The 19819-nt window shown below is 42.2% G+C and overlaps 1 protein-coding gene across 4 annotated transcripts in view; it reads right to left on the reverse strand.

Moving 5' to 3' along the window:
• LOC127624939 (elastin-like) overlaps positions 1–15480 on the reverse strand; it is a 48256-nt gene extending 32776 nt beyond the window's left edge. For 2 of the 4 annotated variants that reach the window (XM_052099872.1, XM_052099871.1), the window contains exons 1-28: positions 15332–15480; positions 13515–13733; positions 13147–13188; positions 12796–12960; positions 12662–12688; positions 12331–12549; positions 11611–11637; positions 11299–11475; positions 10978–11097; positions 10867–10893; positions 10570–10764; positions 10442–10468; positions 10104–10226; positions 9778–9852; positions 9518–9670; positions 9342–9434; positions 9188–9235; positions 9044–9094; positions 8915–8947; positions 8749–8823; positions 8522–8563; positions 8069–8416; positions 7939–7965; positions 7453–7626; positions 7313–7342; positions 5305–5439; positions 5008–5040; positions 4658–4879 (exon numbers count right to left, since the gene is read on the reverse strand). In XM_052099872.1, coding sequence (XP_051955832.1) covers positions 4658–4879; positions 5008–5040; positions 5305–5439; positions 7313–7342; positions 7453–7626; positions 7939–7965; positions 8069–8416; positions 8522–8563; positions 8749–8823; positions 8915–8947; positions 9044–9094; positions 9188–9235; positions 9342–9434; positions 9518–9670; positions 9778–9852; positions 10104–10226; positions 10442–10468; positions 10570–10764; positions 10867–10893; positions 10978–11097; positions 11299–11475; positions 11611–11637; positions 12331–12549; positions 12662–12688; positions 12796–12960; positions 13147–13188; positions 13515–13733; positions 15332–15407 — 2983 coding nt within the window. In that variant the 5' untranslated portion in view covers positions 15408–15480. Of the gene's footprint in view, positions 1–3230; positions 3263–4657; positions 4880–5007; positions 5041–5304; positions 5440–7312; positions 7343–7452; positions 7627–7938; positions 7966–8068; positions 8417–8521; positions 8564–8748; positions 8824–8914; positions 8948–9043; positions 9095–9187; positions 9236–9341; positions 9435–9517; positions 9671–9777; positions 9853–10103; positions 10227–10441; positions 10469–10569; positions 10765–10866; positions 10894–10977; positions 11098–11298; positions 11476–11610; positions 11638–12330; positions 12550–12661; positions 12689–12795; positions 12961–13146; positions 13189–13514; positions 13734–15331 lie in introns of all 4 variants that reach the window. The other 2 variants (XM_052099869.1, XM_052099870.1) reach the window with 2 other exon arrangements.
• Between the last annotated feature and the right edge of the window lie 4339 nt (positions 15481–19819).

A 19819-nucleotide genomic window follows, 5' to 3' on the forward strand; every position in this document is an offset into this window, starting at 1 on the left:
CCACAACATGGAAAGTTCCTGAGGTTCGCTTCCGGGGGCAAAGTCTTCCAGGGTCAGGTTCTTTCACTCAGCCTAGCCCTTTTTACCCACACATTCACAATGCATGATGTAGTGCTGGCTCCTTGCGACTCCAGGGCATCTGCATTCTGAATTATGTAGACGACTGGCTGATCCTCGCGCAGTTCCAGGAACTGGCAGTTCAGCACAGGGACATCGTCTTAGCTCATCTGTTTCTCTGGGGTTGAGGCTCAACGCCAAGAAAAGCGTCCTCTCTCCCACTCAGAACACTGTCTATCGGGGCATCGTATGGCGTTCAATCACAATGCGGGCACAACTGTCTCCCGCTAGGATTGAATCCATTCAGATCACCCTGAGTAAAGTCAGGCTAGGTCAAGGTTGCACTGTTATCAGTATCAACGATTTCCAGGTCTCAGGGCGACCGCGTCCACAGTGATCCCTCTGGACCTTCTGCTCATGAAACCGTTTTTGTTGTGGCGAAAAGCCAGGGGATGTCTTCCAAGGGCCAAAACCCCTAGGCTAAAAAGGGTTACGCGCCTCAGGCTTCGTTCCCTTTCTATGTGGTTCAGACCCCGGTTTTCTGCCTTGGGTCCCACTCTAGGTGCGTCTTGTTGTCGCAGGCTGCTAACGACAGATGCCTCCCTGACGGGCGCGGTAGCGGCCTTAAGTGGTCGTCCAGCTTAAGGGGATAGGAGGGTCGTCAGCTCGGTTGTCACAGTCACTGTCTCGGGTTGATGGCTGTATTTCTGGCCCTGAAATACCTCGCTCCTGAGGCTGCCATGTCTCGGTGCGGGTGGACAATACAGCGGTAGCCTCTTACATAAATCATCAAGGAGACCCACGTTCTTGTCAGCTGTATTTCTGACACGTCGGGTTCTCCTTAGGGCCCAGGGCAAGCTCCTGTCACTCAGGTCAGTTATATCCCTGGATGCCCGTGATATGGGAGCAGATTTACGGTCCAGACAGAAAATACCAACGGGGAGTTAAGAACTCCACCCTAAGGAAGTAGTTGCCCAGAGTTCAGCCAGCAAGGGTTTTTGCCTCTTACTGATAGCACCAGCTGGCCGAACAGGGCTTGGTTCTCGGAGCTAATCTCTTCCCTCGACGGCTCGCCTTGGGCGATTCCGAACTGGAAGGATCTTCTATCTCAGGCACAGGGCAATATTTCATCCCTGCCCCAAATTGTGGAATCTTTCATGTTTTGCCCCTAAGGGTACCAACTGAGGGACACAGGGCTCTCTCCTGAGGTTATCGAGACCTTTTTAAATGCCAGGCTTTTTCCACTTGGAACAAGTTTGGGTGAGATCTTAGGGCAGAAGAGGACCTCTTCGCCTCTATGAATAGCGCAATGTCTTCTCTACTTCTCCCTGAAATCACCCAGCCCCCTTGGGTCTGGACGTTAAGACACATACATGACCCAGAATGCGTCTGTATGCGTTTCTTTCCCCAGTTTCTCTGCTCCCGGGAGTCTTGGCAATGTTCACCAGCAAGGGTCTTGCCTCCTATTAATGGTGCTGTGCTGGCCTAACAGGATATGTTTCTCGGAGTTAATTTCTCTCCTCGATGGCTCGCCTTGGGCAATTCCGAACAGGGAGGACCTTCTCATCCTTGGCCCGAATTGTGAAACCTTTCATGTCTGGCCCCTAAGGGTACCAAATGAGGTTCACAGGATTTTCTCTTGAGGTTATCGAGACTATTTCAAGTGCTAGGGCTCCCTCCACTTGGAACTGATCTGGGTAGATTTTACAGGGCAAAAGAGGACCTCTTCGCCTCTGTTGATAGCGCAATGTCTCCTCTACTTCTCCCCGAGTCGCCCAGCAACCCCCCTCCCCCTCGGGAGGGGCTGATCGTAGTAATGAATTCATAGCACAAATGCACCTGCATGTGTTTCCTTCTACTAAAGTTCTTATTACAGAACCAGCAAACTGTCAGTTTGCTTCAGTTCTGGATTTTCTGTAGAAAGAACTGTCAGCGGACACTTGCCTCGCCACTGCCAGGTTCTATGTGGCCACTGCGGTTTGCCACGGCTTGGTGGGCGGGGTGCCCTCAAAGAGGCATCCTCATTATTGCCAGGGCCTACGAGGCACGCGGTCAAGCTTCGCCAGTAGGTTTTAGGGCACACTCTACCAGAGGGCTCTCCTCCTCTAAAACCTTGGCTAGAGGTCTCCCTCTGCAGCAAGTTTGTGATGCGGCAAGTTGTCCTCTCCGCACACATTCATTAGATTTTTATAGTTTGGATGTTCTGCCCTTGGCTCTTATGTCCTTGAGTCGACATCTCAGCCCATGCCTAAACAAGTTTGTGATGCGGCAGGTTATCCTCTCCGCACACATTCATTGGACTTTTCTAGTTTGGATGTTCTGCACTCCGGGCTCTTATGCCCTTGTGTCGACATCTCAGCTCATGCCTGAACAAGTTTGTGATGCGGCAGGCTGGTCCTCTCCGCTCACATTCATCAGTTTTTATGACAAGTTTGTGTTGCGATAGGGTTCTCTTCGCACACATTCATCGAACTTTATGGGTTAGATGCTTTGCTACTCTGGGCACTTATGCCCTTGAGTCGACATCTCAGCCCATGCCTAAACAAGTTTGTGATGTAGCATGCTGGTCCTCTCCGCACACATTCATCAAAATGTAACGGTTTAGATGTTTATGCTACTCCGGGCTCTTATGCCCTTGAGTCGACATCTCAAGCTCATGTCTGAGACCTCTCGCATTTTTGTGAGTACACTGCACAACCGTAGGGGTCCGGACAGCCCCAAGTGCGGCGGCGTGGGTATTGCGTTCCCCGTAGCGCTTAGCAGCGCAGCATCATAGTGAAGCTTTTTGTAAAGGGAACGTCTCGGGTTACATGTGCAACCCTTGTTCCCTGAAAAAAGCGGAATGAGATGCTGCGCTGCTTTGCCGCACTGGGACGTCCCAGGACTGCTCTTCAAAAAGAAGTATCTGACGACACCTGGTGACGTATCCATTTATAGCCTGGCCACAGCTGCATCTAATGATTACATCAGCCGAGGCTATAAATTCCGGTCAATGTTCATTGACGTGTTGCACACATTATTAAGCTCGGTCACAACTAGGGTTGTTCCCCATAGCGCTTAGCAGCGCAGCATCTCGCTTCCGCTTTTTTCAGGGAACAAGGGTTACACATGTAACCCGAGACGTTTTTACATGTATTCTAAAATTGAAAACCAAAAATATTTTACTTTCCCATACCATATTTGAGAGCTTTGGCCCCAGCGTAGCCTAGAATATAAATAGTCAATATTATTTCAATGATGCTGCAGTGCTTTAAAATTTGCATAATTGTTGCTAATTTTAAAATTTTAATCCTCGATAATTGTGAATTGGGTCCAGAAACCGTTCACTTCTGATCAACATGAAGCAACTCTTGTGTGGTTTGTAATTTTCCTTTTAATTGGGACACAAACATTTTGAATATGACCATTTACAGGGAAATTGGGTTTCTTGGGTTTATAGCCCCACTTGTGGTTCTGTTGGAACCACCACTGACACTTGCATCACTTTCTACCCTCAGTGAATAAATAAAACTATAAAACTCTTCTCATTCCAGAGAGATGCACCACAGCATGAACCTCCAAATCTTAACCTCTCTGTTTCACCTGCTAAAAAAAACATCCTATTCTTAGTCTACTGGTAAAGAAATCCATTCCAGCAATATCACAATGTCTCCTAAGAGACTTAAGGCCAGATCAAGGTGGTCATTTATGAGATTGGTTCCCAAGATTCTTGTCAGGTTGCAGCTCTGTTGGAAACCAGAGGCACACAGGTGAGCTATAGAGAAAGAAGTGTAAAGAGTAGCACAACTAGGTATGATTGGTGAATCACAAAGCCCCTAATTCAGTGCAGCAGTGATGGTTCTGAAGATGAACAGTGGATGAAGCTGAAAGAAATTTCACAGATGCCCTATGTCCTAAGTGGATTCACTTTGAGAGACTGCATATAGCAAAGTTTTCTCTTCCCACTGCAAAAAGGTGTATTGACAGGTGTTATTTTCACACAAAAAAAAGTAGACTGAAGTGTTTTAGCACTACTGGGAGAACTAGGTCCTAAATTGGGTCATAGACTGTAGGGAGCACCTTCCACCTTTGACAAACAGTGTGCTCCAAGTGCATTCCAATGACCTCCTCCTCATGACCCAGCTCAAAGAGACAAGTGCATGCATAACTGGTGGTTTATAGCAGATAATACTAGCTAGACTGTGAGCATAGGAGCTATTCTAATATTTCAGCAGGAAAGTAAACCATCTTGTAAATTAGTCATAGATTGTTTACAGCAGAAACTCGACATGCAGTTGTGAAGAGAGAGACCCTAGCTATAATATATTCAGTTGTGACAGTTCTACCATACAATTTACCTTCACCACTGGCTACACTCCTCTACAGTGGATAGCCAGCACAAAGTATAAAATACATTGGTGACTCTATGGTCCTCACACCAAACAATTCTGCTTTGTGGAAAATCTTTGCAAAGGGGCACATACAGCAATGTAAATGGGCTATCCCTCCTTTTTTAAAAGGTACTAGTCTGCAAAGATGTCTTCTGTGCATAATTCGTTTCATCTTGTCAACAGCTAAAAATATTTAGAAATATGTCAAATTTGTGAAAATACTGATTTACCTCCAGGTCCAATACCACCACCAGGCACACCTCCTGGTCCATAGCCCAAACCAGCATTACCCCCTAGTCCAGTTCCAGTTCCTTGTAGATCTCCTGTTGCTGGTCTAGAGCCTCCTACTCCAACACCTGTCCCACCTGGTCCCACACCAGCACCCGATAATCCACCTGGATTACCTGCAGCATATCCACTGCCTGGGCCTAAACCAGCACTTCCAAGTTGACCTAGATAAGGAAAAAAGTATTGCAGACAATAAGCTACAAGAAAGTATTGGATACTGCTGTTAATATCTACTCATCATTCCTTAGCAGTGCAGGATACACAAAGATTAATTGGCAAAATGTTGTTTTACCATATTTGCGAGCTTTTGCCTCTGCTCCATATCCTGCAAAGCACCAGAGAAATTGTTATTTAAAGTATTAAACTAATTTATTGATACATTTATTCTTGATAAATATTTATTGCAAATGACCTAGCAGTACAATTTACTGCTAGGTCATTTGCAATTTACATGATACATTATGTCAGTATCAACTCATACCAGTTCCAGAGCCAGGGAGCCCTCCAAAACCCCCACCACCAGGGAGACTACCAACTCCACCACCAGGTAGTGCACCAGCTCCTCTAGCAGGTAAGCCACCAATCTTACCTCCAGGTAGTCCACCAGTTCCAACTCCACCACCAGGTAGTCCACCAGTTCCAACTCCACCACCAGGTAGTCCACCTAGACCACCACTGGTTAAGCCTCCAGTACCTAAAGTCCCAACAGAACTTCCAAGCTGAGCTACAGAGGAAAGACATTCATATTCACTGATAACTTCCTTTCTATGACAGAATCTTAAATGAAATATGAAAAAATAAGCACAGAAGACACATTAAGGGTACAGTTATGCCAAATGACAATTATTATTATGAAATAAAATTATTATAATAATTTTGCTTTGTGTTTATAATATATTATTTACTAAACATGTAAAATACATAGGGCATACAATATTTGTTGGGCATATAATAGATTAACATTATTTTCTATAGAGCAAAAAACTGTAGAAGTATGTAGACATTATGGGAAATAAAATTTTCAATTCAAACTTATTAAAAAATTATTTACACAGCATTAAACCCTTAAAACTGAAATTTCACTAACACTTTACAATAAGGTTCCATTCGTTAACATTATTGTAAAGGGATATAAGGGAAAGGAGGCGAGAACCAGCTTGACAACATAAATAATAGATTTAATGATAAACTTAAACAAGACACAAATACACATGACGTCAGCTGACCGTAAACGTGCTCTCTCTCCTTGCACCACCTTCCGCAGTCGGCCTTTATCCCTCTCGGAGGCTTATTTAGCCTGATAAGGGTCCGGGTGTGTATCACGACCCGGCCTGCCCTCCGCCCTGTCACATTCCTCCATCGTTCTCTCAGGCTGGGGAGCCCCCGGCATGACGTACACCCCCCACCCCCTCTCTCTTTCCCTGGTGAGGGGTGTGCCTTCTCCCCGTCTGCCGGCAGGTCATCCCCATCTACCTGGATGAAGGAGGGGACAAGGGGAGGGAAACAGAAATCATTAAAATAGGGGGTACTTCCTGTAACAGTGTAGTACCCAAAAAAAACACTGTAAAATTTAAAAGAAAGGGAAAAGGCCAACGCAGAGCAGCAGTTAGAGAGAGAGGAGAGAGAGATGAAAAAAAACCCACTTACACGGCAGTTCTCCGATACGCCGTAGCTTGGTCCTCGGCCACTCCTCCACCCTCTAACGGATGGCAGCCACACCTCCCCAGGCAGATCAGAGGCAGTCCTCCAGCCCCTGGCGGACGGAACGCCCCGCCGCATTCTCGGGGAACAGAAGGGTTCTCCCCCGCCCCTGGCAGCGGTTCTCCCGCCCCAGGTGGTCGGCAGCGAGCCCCTCCCTGCTCGAGGTCGGCGGTCTTAGACCCCTCCCCGCACAAGGTGGTCAGTTAGGAGCCCCTGCTCCTCTCGCGGCTGCTCCGTTGGGGTGGACGGTAGTGGCGAGAACTCTACTATGATGTGTCCCTCCTCCAGTGTAAAAGGATATAAGGGAAAGTAGGAGGCGAGAAACGGCTTGACAATATAAATAATAGATTTAATGATAAAATTAAACAAGACACAAACACACATGACGTCAGCTGACCGTAAACATTCTCTCTCTCCTCGCACCACCTTCCACAGTCGGCCTTTATCCCTCTCGGAGGCTTAATTAGCCTGATAAGGAACCGGGTGTGTGCAATCACGACCCGGCCCGCTCTCCGCCCTGTCAAAATTAGTTAACTAATTAACTCCATTATCTAATATTAACAAATGGAACCTTACTGTAAAGTGTAACCATATTTTCTTATGCATGTGAAGAGCGCTTGTGCAGCTTTATGCATGTGTGGTGACTCTATTGATGATTTGAACATTCAGCCATTTTATGTGTATCTGCCCAGCCTTTTTTTTTTGTCAGTTGCAGACTGCTCTAAATGTTATTGAGCACAGTGCAGACAGATATTTACATTTATTTTACATAAATGTTAAATAAATATTTATTTATTTATCTATTTTACATATCTATACATTTATTAATACTTATTTGACTTTGCCAACAGATATTTTATATTTTATTGTAAAAATTAGAATTTTAGGTGTTTTACCATATTTTCTTGCTTTGGCTTCAGCATATCCTGAAACATTGAATAATTGTATGCATAACTATGCTGTTGATGGCAATGTTAACATTCAACAACAAAACAAAATAATTTTGAACTAATATAATAATTTATTTTCAAGATACCTCCTGTACCAGCTACAGGTCCAGCTCCAAGACCACCTGCTCCTAAACCAGAACCTAGGGGTCCACCAGTTCCAAGACCACCCACTCCCAACACAGAGCCAGGAACTCCACCAGCTCCAAGACCACCTGCTCCTAAACCAGAACCTAGGGGCCCACCAGTTCCTATCGCTAAAGCTGGAATAATAAACCAAATAGCCAAAAAAAATAATTAAAATCAGATTATTTTATTTATTTATTTTTAGTAAGAACATTTGTGAAGCTACATGATGAAGTCAGCAATTTAAATATTTTAAGTAATAGTGAAAATTCACAGGGTTTGGACCTAAGATTTGATTTGATTTCGCTACACATTTATGTTTTATTTTACCAAGAAAAAGTTAGTTGGATGCCATGTTATATATTATATATATATATATATATATAATATAATATATATATATATATATATATATATATATATATATATCCATCACTGTGTTTTCTTACCATACTTCCAAGCTTTTGCCCCAGCACCTAGTGAGAGACAGTAAGTGAATATTATAAGACTTGAGCAATTTCAGTATTTTAAATAATGCATAAATATGTCTCTCCTAAATTCAATAAATGTTATAATTACCACCAGGATAGGTACCAACTGCTCCCGGATAAAGGATTCCAGGGTTTACACCTCCAGCCCCAGGAATGACTCCAGCACCTGGTACACCACCTGCACCTGGAACACCACCTGCACCTGGCACACCACCTATGCTTGGAACACCACCTGCACCTGGTACACCACCTATGCCCGGTACACCACCTGCACCTGGTACACCACCTATGCCCGGTACACCACCTGCACCTGGTACACCACCTATGCCCGGTACACCACCTGCACCTGGTACACCACGTATGCCCGGTACACCACCTGCACCTGGTACACCACCTATGCCCGGTACACCACCTGCACCTGGTACACCGCCGGCCCCTGAAAAGAGAGTCAGCAATATTAATCATGTTCTTTAAACATTTTGAAATTCTCACTTATGAGTCTTTTAAACTAGTCTTTTAACATTTTTCCTCCATGACTTACCAAACTTGGCAGCTTTAGCCTGAGACTTTGCAGAGTTAGTACCTTAAATAAAGTAAGAAAATAAATTACCTATGGCAAATACATCTGTCTTAAATCAATGAGTGCATAACTCCACCATGCTTTTTGAAAACCAAGTACAATTATTTATTATAACTCTCAGTAAGCTGGTTGATCCTAAACTTGAATAACAAAGTATACTGTAGATGAATGGTTCATGTCTGGAATACCTCCAGACTTAGGTAATATTAGGGGATATCCACGGAATACGCCTGGTAATTGTTGACCAAAGCCTCCAAGGCCTCCTACAAGAGAAAAGTCAGCTCATTCAGTTAGACTTAGTTAGTTTTTATACCTCTTTTTGAAAACATTGGTCTTTCAATTTTGTTATCTTACCATTTGCTCCGAGTGCACCTTGACCAAGCTGACCTATAAATGAAAAAATTGTGAAAGAGAGGCTTGAGAGAAAAGTTTTATTGGTGGATATTTAACAGTTCTTTTTTACATAAACTTTGAAAACCATACCCGTTTGAGATCCTGTGGCAACACCTGGCAGAACACCTCTACCCCCAAAACCTTAAAATAAAAACAAAAATGTAGATTCATTGATTTATGTGAATAAACTTGGAACACTGTGGTAAATTATTTCAGCCACTATGATGTTCTCACCTTGTCCAGGAACAATGCCCCCTTGATTTAGCCCAGGAATCCCAATACCTTTTGATTGATTGCAGCAAGATAATGAATATAAATCAATGCTCACTTGTCAAAGATTTGTCAAACTTTCTTAAGATAAGGAGTGCTCTATCTATAGACAAATTACCTGGCACTGGTGCCTTCCCAGTCTTTCCAACTTTGCTACCAGTAGATGTCCCAGTTCCAGCACCTGATAATCCAGTTTGAGGCTGAAAAGGTGCTAGGATCCAAAAAGGTGACAAGTTATTATTAATGGCAATTTAATTAAACAGTAGAATAATAATTATGTCCTTCAGAACCCACCTCCACCAGGTCCAATTCCTACACCTCCAGGCCCAACACCCACACCCCCAGGACTGACTCTTGCACCACTTGGACCTATTCCTGCACCACCTGTACCAACTCCTACACCACCAGGACCAAATCCAGTTCCACCAGCTGCTTGTCCTCCATATCCTGATGTGGATAAAAACTAAATGTTTAGGACAATTGGTCAATATTGTCAAAAATTGCTTGGCTGGAATGGTTTTAATTAATAATCATGTACTTTAATATACTTTTACCTGGTTTTGGTGGTTTCTGACCACCCACCCCGGCTCCAGGATAAAGACCTCCCAGGCCACCATACCCAGCAAAGCCTAAAAACAAAATTAATTCAGTAACAAAGAGTATTCCTGTTTAATTTAAACACACCTTTCCCAAAATACTGTCACTTTTTTAAAAAATTCTGCTAATATTCCTTGAATGTCGTTTTTGTTTCTACCTATTAAAGTTTTTGCTATTTCGAGGAATACTATTCTCCATCAATTTCCCTAGTCGTCAGTTTTTATGTATATATTTTTTTTAACTAACCATTAGTGTAGAAGGAAAAGAAATGTAAATCAGCAACCTGTTGGGTAACCTGTTCCAGCACCTCCAGGTCTAAATAGACTAGCACCAAGCCTTGGATCTCCTGCTCCAAGACTTCCTGTTCCCAATGATGCATCACCAAAGCCACCAGGCCCACCATAACCTGAAACCAAAACCATAATTCGACAATTGGAGGTAAATACACTATGACAATCACCGACATTACATTATTTAAACTTTCTTAAAGTTCTTAGAAAACTAGTTTCTTAAAGTCTGTTTTCAGCACAAGCTAATGTACAAATCTGACCATAAAAACCATGGTCACTGAGTTTCTTAAAGGTTTACTCTAATAAATAAATAAATATCCCCTGATCACACCTGGTTTCCCGGGTTTTCTACCTGCTCCTGTGACAAGGAATAAATAATTAATGTTGCTGTGCAAAGTATGCCTAAACTGTATAAACTTTGCAACAGTTCAACTACTGATAAAAAGTAAGATGTCTTACCTGGACTCAAGACACCTGGTCCAACGCCACCTGATCCAATGCCACCAGTTCCAACTCCACCTGGTCCAACTCCACCAGATCCAATACCACCTGGTCCAACACCACCAGGTCCAATACCACCTGTTCTAACCCCTCCAGGCCCTATTCCTACAGGGCTGACACCCCATGGACCATAACCACCAAGGCCTCCATAATCTACAAATAGTACATATATGCAATGAAACTGCCTTTAAATTCTAAAATGAAGTTGTATTTTCGAAATGAAATGTATTTTCTCCTAAATAACTGATTTCCAACCTGTTTTGAGGGGCTTTCCACCTAGACCTATGAAGGAGGGAAAGTAAAAATAATGCATTTATGAATATATGTTTAAATATAAGAATAGATTAGTTTTGTTAAATTTCTGACTCCTTCCAGCACCTCCTGGACCAACTCCACCAGGGCCAAGCCCTCCAATGCCTGTGCCCACACTGGCAGGGCTTAACCTACCAGCACCCAGACCAGTGCCTAGACTTGCACCACCATATCCTAGCAAGAAAAGCCCTTATTAATTACATTTGTAGTTTAATATCCCAAATTGTCATTTGTAAGGTTTTTGAAAGTTCCTCACCTGGTTTTCCAGGTTTTCCACCAATTCATGTAAAGAAACAATGAAACACTCTGTTTTCAGAAAATAACCATTAAAGAAGGTCTAGTATAAATCTTAACTTGGGGACAGTTTCTCTCTACCTTGTCCAGGTACTCCTGTGCCTATGCCACCAGCATTCCCGGGACTAATTCCAACCCCACCACCGGGTACTAAACCTCCAAGGCCACCAGCACCTCCAGGCCTGAGTCCAAAGCCTCCAAGACCACCAGCAAGACCTCCAGTTCCAAGGGTGCCTGGAATAGCTTGACCCCCATATCCTGTTTGTGGGAAGCAAGTCGGCCTCAACTAAGCCAAAACTTTATTTTATCAAATTAAGGTCTACAGTTGTTTATCATTGTTAGAACTGCAAATATATGAGAGCACTTTAATAATGGCTGGTTTCTCCAGCTCACCTGGTTTAGGGGGTTTGCCTCCAGCACCTAGAGATAGAAAAACATGAAAGAAAAAACTCTCCAGAAAATCAAAACAAATGAATGTTTCTTGTAAATAAAACACATTGAGTCATTCTGTAATCAGAACCAGCTTGACACTAAAAAGTTTTTAAAGTTGGTCAGAGTCAAGGCTAATGTAAAACTGAAAAGATTTTGTACATGGGATCTGGGCCCTGGGTCCATCCCTGCTTTGTTTTGTTGTTTTTTCTTTGTAAATGAATGATATTCACTCATGAACATATCATGTATGTAAAAAACTCTGTACAAGAACAGGTTATTTTTATGTCTCAGACTGGCTCTAAAAATGCAACTCTAATTGCAAGATTTCAAAAAATAACAACAAAAGAAAGATTAACAAATCTAATGCTGAAGTTAAAAGAAAAGAAAAGGAAATAAGCCAGTGCCTCTCTGACATGTACATAACAGTCATAATCCCAAAAAAACAGTTGACATTGTTTGTTCATCTATTCACGGCTGCCTTCGCATTTAATTTGTGTACATTTATTTCTTTGTCATATTTTATTATACATATTGCTTTGATGAGATAAATGAGACCTTGATATTTTATAAAATTGGTAATTTGGTGCTTAAAGGCTCATGTCTTCAGATTTCTTGAGGAGAAATTATAGCCAACTCCAACTCCTCTTCATGCAAATTACATTACATTATATCTAATATTACCTGTTCCAAGGCCACCAGTTCCAAAACCAGCACCAGGACCAATCCCTCCAGGTCTGACACCTCCAGGTCCTATTCCAACAGGCCCTATACCACCAGGTCCAGTGCCTCCTGGACTTATTGGACCAATACCAGCTGGACTAACTATTCCATGTGTTCCAAGCCAGCCAGTTCCAATACCTGTACTAGCTGGTCCAATTTCAGGCTGACCTCCATATGCTCCTGTAATATGGCACAATGAAGGTCACACATGATGTCAAGGCAATGGCTCTGCCATTGACTATTCATATAATTAATTAAGCAACAAGAATTTTAGCATGGCATCATAACACACCTGTCTTAGGTGGCTTGACAATGGACCCTGTGGAAAGATCAAATTGGTTACATTTATTACGTCCTATTACTGTTTTTTTGTTGTACTTTAATTGTTTCTTTAGACACTGGTACATTAAAGGTAAAATGTGAAACCTGATCCAAGGCCTCCAGTGCCTAATCCTCCAACTCCTAGATCACCTACACCTGGACCAGCCCCATAACCTCCAGGTACAACTCCCCCTGGTACTCCAGGTCGAAGACCTCCAGCACCCAGTCCAGTACCTTGTCCCCCAGGACCTAAAAGACCACTTCCATAGCCTGTTCCAATTTAGGTAAGTATTACTTTCATCAAACTCTTAAAGTCAACATTTAAATGTTCAGAACCTGCAAACAAGGCAGTTGCATCTACTTTGACAGCTACAAGAACTGCTGTTACATCAACAATGGCAAACAAAGCACCATGAACCATACTGTTAGATAAATTAACAAGAAAAAGGCTCTCACCTCCTGTCTTTCCTGGTTTGAAACCAGGATTTCCACCGATTCCTGCATATAAAAATGAAGAGAGAGAGAGAGAGAGAGTTGCAATACTTTATTTAGCAGTGCACTTATTTATATTATGAATTATAGATTGTTATATGACCAAGCCAATTTGGCTTAACTAGAGCACACTGTACTTAACTGGAGTTGTTTTTTTAATTAGGTAAGCATAATTCAAACAAAACTCTGAATTATTTTCAAAGGATAACATGTATCTTTACACTTAAAAGTCATAGGTAAGGTTGCTAAAGCACAGATATGTAAGCTTTAGCCACTTATTGCACATTAAATAGTTCAATTTAATAGTTACAGAAATAAATGTAGACCCCCACCAGTTCCAGGTCTAATTCCAGTTCCTGGCCCTGTTCCAAGACCACTAGCAACAAGACCTAATCCTGTTCCAGCTCCACCAGGACCAACTCCTGGCCCAACACCTCCGATTCCACTAACAAGTCCACCTCCTGGACCAGTTCCAAGTGCAGCACCAGGTCCAACCCCAGCCCCTAATCCAGCTCCAGTTCCACCCCCTGCACTAGCTGGTAAGTAAACACCTGAGAGAGAAAGAACACATTAAAAATCTGCTGTTTCAATAATTCCTATGCAGTACAAAATGGCAAATGAGTACGTACATAAGGAAGCATTTAGTTTTGACGTAGCAAATTCTTATCAAAGCCAGAAAATTAATACGCAGCAGAGTTCGCAAGGACATGAAGACAGCCATGCAAAGGCAAAAAGCAGTAACTATATATTTTGTCAAAATTGAATTATGGGCCTCTTAGAATAAGATCTGTCCTGTGAGAGACAGTGTTGGCTCAACTACGCTCAGATTCAAAGAAAACAGAGTGAGACTATTGTATAATCCACATTTGCCTTGACAATAAAAACATTTAAAGTCATTTTTCTCAGCATTTTAACATGTTATTGACGTCTTGTAAAATAAGAATATTTTCTGAAAAATTATGTCTGACAAATACATAATATGTTGTGCAAATTGTAGAAATAACCAAATCTGTTGTGATTTTAGTTTTGTCAATTTATATTAGATTGTACTGTGTGACTGTGCATATAATGATCTCACTCCTGCAACACATTACCAGTTTATGAGGACCATTCTTGTCCTTCACTCTGTGAAAATGTCACATACCAAAGGGGTTATTGCTAATATCCACGTCCAGTCTTTCGTGTGAAGCACTGAATTCATTATCATATGAGTTTAAGATTGTGTCCTCTTGACTTAACCAGCACTGTTTAAGATTTGGAAGGATGGGGAGAGCAGAGAAGGGATGTGAATCATATGGGCAGTAACATCCTATATGTAACCTTGCCTAAGAGCTTTGAACTCGCTAGCTGTGCTCCTTTCTTCTAGAAAAGGGGAAAAGCTTGTAGGTTGTTAGTGTATGGTTTAATGATCTGGACCAGTGCTTCATTTCTGTTTCAGAACAGTTCAGATCTTTTTCCTTTACATGAATAAAAGATGCCAAGTAGGAAATCAAGTAATAGCTAGAAACAAACACTTAAAAATGAATGAAAATCTTTCAAAAATCGGTTTTACAGAATATGGGCAATGATTATGAAAATCCATCTGTTTTCATATTGTACTCTTTATGAATGCATCATATAAAACAAATAAAAACAAAATTACATAAAATCTTTTGAAATCTTTCGCAAAATGGATATGCATCATATTTCACTCATATAAATAAAAATGTTGCATTCATTTTTTTTTAATTAAAAAACAGACTCTTAGATCTTTTGGATGATCAATTCTCTTCTATAAGTTTCTAGTGCATTTTATTTTAATAAACAGCTTGTAACATAATTAAAAGTTTGCTATGTAACATCTCCTGCACAAAAAGCCTCTTAGAATTGAAGATCCTGTTGGAATTAGACCCGTTTCATTGATAGTAAGTGCTATAAATATAACTGCACCAACACACCAAAGCATTCCCTCACAGTGCAGCAATTTTAATGTAATTTGCTTATGTTTAATTTTAACAATTGTACCCATGTCTAAAATATTGAGAACATAGAATACGAACTGCATGGCAACATGGCTTCAGCAGTGCAAAACTGATATTAAGTTAGAGTTGCTACCATGGTGGCAGAGTACCTGGAATAAAATAAGATAGACATTTTTTAGGCACCTTACCTCCTTGAAGGGAGGGTCTACATAGAACCAGCAGGAGAAATCCATGTAAGAGCAGAGGTACCTTACTCCAGGCCATTCTGCTCTGTAATACCCCACTCCACTCTCAAACTGTGGGTTTTATCCCCCAAAAGCAAATCACTGCACACCCATGTCTTGAACAAGAAGGATAAGGGGTGGGGGGTCAGTATGAGGGAGAAAAAAAGAAAGTAAGGATGGAGAAACACTACGTAATTAGGGAACCCAACACACTTGGGTCTTGTACATAGTTTTTTTTCTGTTTGTTTGTTTATGTCCCCCCCCAACCCCTTAAATGACTGGAGCTAGTGCATTTATTTGGGTCAATTCTGCCAACAAGAGTCAAAGCATTGGCCAAACATTAGTGAAAGATATTCTTAGATGGGGAGAGAGAGAACTGAGGGAAAAAGAGAAAGGTTTAAAGAATGAAAGACACACTTATTCTCTCTGTCTCCTACAGTATGTCACCAAACGAAATGTTCTTTCCGCCAGATATCCTCATGAATTTCAACCTCACAGTTTTTTTTATTTTTTATCCCCAATCAATCTCAGCAAGTAATCACACCAGGTAAGGTTATTACGTGATCTATTGTTTCCACTTATGGGGGAGTAATTAACATTTAAGCACAAGACCCATCATTCAATCATTCAAGGGGGAGGAGAACTCACATCTGAGGTTTAAAGTCGCTTGGTCGGGTTCCAGTTATATCTCTATTGTTATTAAAGTATGGGTCCCTTTGGAACACATGAAATCATGTAAGGGATGGAAAAACATTGAATGGGTGTGTGTTGGAACACATTATTGAAAGTTGACAACACAGATTTCAGACTCTGTAGCCTCAACTTGGGTATTAACGGATAATGAAAATTGACCTTTGGAACAACGGTTCATCATTACTGCTCAGTGTGATCTCAGAATTGGAGGTTTCCAAAAGGGACAAATGCATAAAAAGCCTTTTGGTAATGAAGTTGCATATGTCTCTCCTTAGTTGGCAATAATTAATTGTTATGAACTTCAAAACTTTCTAGGCTCAATTGTATTCAGAAAAATGTTATTGCTCAGAGGTTGCTCTTTCATAGCTCAGGAGACTTAATAGAGCTCTTTATTCTTTTTTTCTCCACAATTTGGCATGCCCAATTCCCAATGTGCTCTCATCTGAGACGTCAATCCACACATCTTATCAAGTGACTTGTTGAGTGCGTTACTGCGGAGACCTAGCATGTGTGGAGGCTCATGCTATTCTCCGCGGCATCCACGCACAAATCACCACATGCACCACCGAGAGCGAGAACCACATTATAGTGACCACAAGGAGGTTAACCCAACGTGACTCTACCCACCCTAGCAACCGGACCAATCAGTTGCTTAGGAAGTCTGACTGGAGTCACTCAGCACGCCCCTGGATTCAAACTTGCGACTCCAGGTGTGGTAGTCAGCGTCTTTACTTGCTGAGCTACTCAGGCCCCTCCTTAATAGAGCTCTTAATTGTGTTTCATTGTGTTGGGGTTAGACACAAATGAGACATGTAGTAAGAGTACAGAGCTTTAAAATTAACGTGGATTCCATAGCTCAGGTAATTTTGCCTGAGCAATGTTTGAAACATTGTTGATATCAGAAATACTTCTGAAAGACATTTGGAGACATATATGAGGTTACTCTGGTCTCTGAGAAGCACTACATTTGTTTGCATTTAATCCAATTGCTTTCTAGGTAAAACAACTGAGATGATAAAGAGATCGGATTTGTGAATTTTCTGACAATACAAGCAGGAGTTATTTGTCACACACTGACTAAAATGGCTTTAAGCAGCATTTATCAGCTTGAAACCTTCTATATTCTGACTGCCATACTTAAGAGGTATAATTTTGTGTTTTATTATAGTATTTCTTCTCCAAGGTTATCACCCAGTATTTCCATATTACTGGTAACTTACGCTCATGGGTTGTTTTAATAATTGCTTACAACTGCCTGTTGGATACTTGTGTATGCATACATTCTGGCAGTTTGTGTCCAAATTTTGCAAAGAAACCAAAGGGTTTTTCTGGAAAAGCACCATATACCCCCACCCCTTGCTGAGTTTTAAACCCTGATTGTCTAGCACTCCTTGTTTGGTCTGGAGGAGCTTTGCCAAAAAGTCTGCATTCAAGCACTAGTTGTGTTTCAGGCTATTGGCAAGGAAGAACATTAGGTCATTCCTCTACTGATATAACACTTTCTTGTATTGAATGTAAAACCATGTACATAAAAACCATGAACTTCTGAGTGCATGACCCTGTTTACACCTGGCGTCTCAGGTGATCCGATCACATGTGGTCAGGTGAGACATGTTTAAACCTGGTCTCCTAAATGCATTTCCTGTGACCTCTTGTGATCAGATTTTGAGGGGTGGAACTCTCACTATGTCAGAGTGTTACTGCATAACACTAAAGCGCAAAGTCAGAAAAGACAAAGAAAGCGTGAAAACATTTTCACATTGTTTCACCCAGATGCAGCTGAAATTTTATCTAAGCACAAATACAACTTTTTGAGCAGAATTGTCCATTATTTTAGTGGAGTACCTGTGAGAGCTGAGCTTTAGATGTTCTTGCTTCTCATAAGTGTCCCTACATGTTGAAATCAGACAATCAGACAGAAGAAGATCCTCAATGTTCTCATGCTTGTGTATGTATCCACCTTTTCAAATCTGCAGTACAATCCTGTAATTGGAAATAAAATTCTGTTTTACAGCCATTTTAACAAACATAGTTGAAATAGCTTTACATTGACACTTTGATGGAGGAACATCACACAGTTATGTGTTGAAATGTGTTGACTAATAAGATCTAGAGGAAAAAAGAAGCGATGTATGTCTATACCAAGCCAGTTTGAAAAAATGCACAAGAATCAGTTTTGTTTATTATAAGCGGTGATCTAATGAGAATGAGATGCATGCTTGGCATCTGATTTATTTTGGAGAGGCACTTTGACCAAAATATCTACTAAATTGTATCAAAGAAGGATCATATAAATATCTCCAATTTAATAACATCTGTTTTTTTATTATTATTATTGTGCTCTAACAGACTGCTTATGACTGTATATTATAAACAAACCAAGCTCATCCTTGTCCACATAAAACAGTTATGCACACAATCTTGCAACTGTGTGTCCAGCACCTCGCACCCAATGCCAGTGCAGGGTCATGTCACTGTTATGAATGAAGCTGCTGACTGAAGAGTGCCCGTTTTCAGTTTACCAAATGTCTACCTTGCGTTTACCTAACGTCTGCTGTCTATATAAAGGCTGACACTGCGTGATTAAACTCCCCAGCGCCTCTCTGTGTAGCGTGGCTGCCTTGGCTTTTGAAGGCTGGAGGGGTATCAGAGGGTTCCAGAGGCCCTTCAGATAAGAGTCTTTTCTTGAGAAAAGGCCAATCAAAAATTGGCAGACAGAATTTGCATGTCCCTCCCCTGGACATAGGGGTATGAAAGGAGGGAATTGTGCATCTGTTCATTCAGAATTTTTTCTTCGGAGACGAGCGGTTGTGCGATCAGCAAGCTGAGATCACTTCTGTTCCCCTCACCTCTGCATAGCGTTTGCTGTTGGGTCTATGGCGCATATCAGCGGCTTTCTCCTTCTCTGCACACCAGTGCAGCCTTTGCCCCTGGGCGCTTCGACAGTGCTTCTGAAAGACTATATTTTCTCACAAAAAGAGTATAATTTCTCTAAAAGAGCATTCACAGCAGGTGTTGAACATCCTTTTCTGAACGCGTCTTTGTAAAGATGCCCATCCGCCTCTGTAGTTCCTGGATGCGTTCGATATCTCTGCTCCTCATGGTCATAGACGCTGCCTTGTGTGTCTGAGCCGCGATCACACTGAGGCGGCATTTGTGGATGGTTCTTGTTCTCACTGTGAGAACTTAACCATGGCAACGTTGCGGCTTTCCTTCCTGAAAAGGAACGCCACTCCAGCTGCCCCGTGTCGTTCCTTCTTCCCACGGGATTGAGGACGACTCGGCTGGCAAGGGAGGCGATTTGGGGATAGCAGCATGCTCGGTTTCACTGGGTAAATCCCACAAACCTTCCGCCCCTCGGCACACTCGTTGACTTCCGTCCAGGCTCAAGGTGAGAGCAGCTTGCCTCATGGCCAGTCCAACTACTCCCACTGACCCGCAGAGACGGATGACGAATTCGGCCGACATGCTTGGCCAGGCCGCCGTGAGCGTGGGGCTGGACTAGAACCCTCCTTCCTCCCCGCAGCCCTCACGGCTAGATGATTGGTTCCGTGGGTTTAGGTGCCAATCACAGCCACGAGTCATGCTTTCCTCCTGTAGGTGCACGATGAGCTGACAAGATCGTGGAGGGCACCTTTCACTGCCCATAATCGACCTCCTTGCTCGTTCGTTCTCACTACCCTCTACATCGGGGCGGCCCACAGGTACTCGGAGGTCCTCCAGGTGGATAGAGCGGTTGCAATCCACCTGTGCCAGGTA

Source organism: Xyrauchen texanus, chromosome 31 (genome assembly GCF_025860055.1).
Source record: "Xyrauchen texanus isolate HMW12.3.18 chromosome 31, RBS_HiC_50CHRs, whole genome shotgun sequence".
Taxonomy (NCBI): Eukaryota; Metazoa; Chordata; class Actinopteri; order Cypriniformes; family Catostomidae; genus Xyrauchen; species Xyrauchen texanus.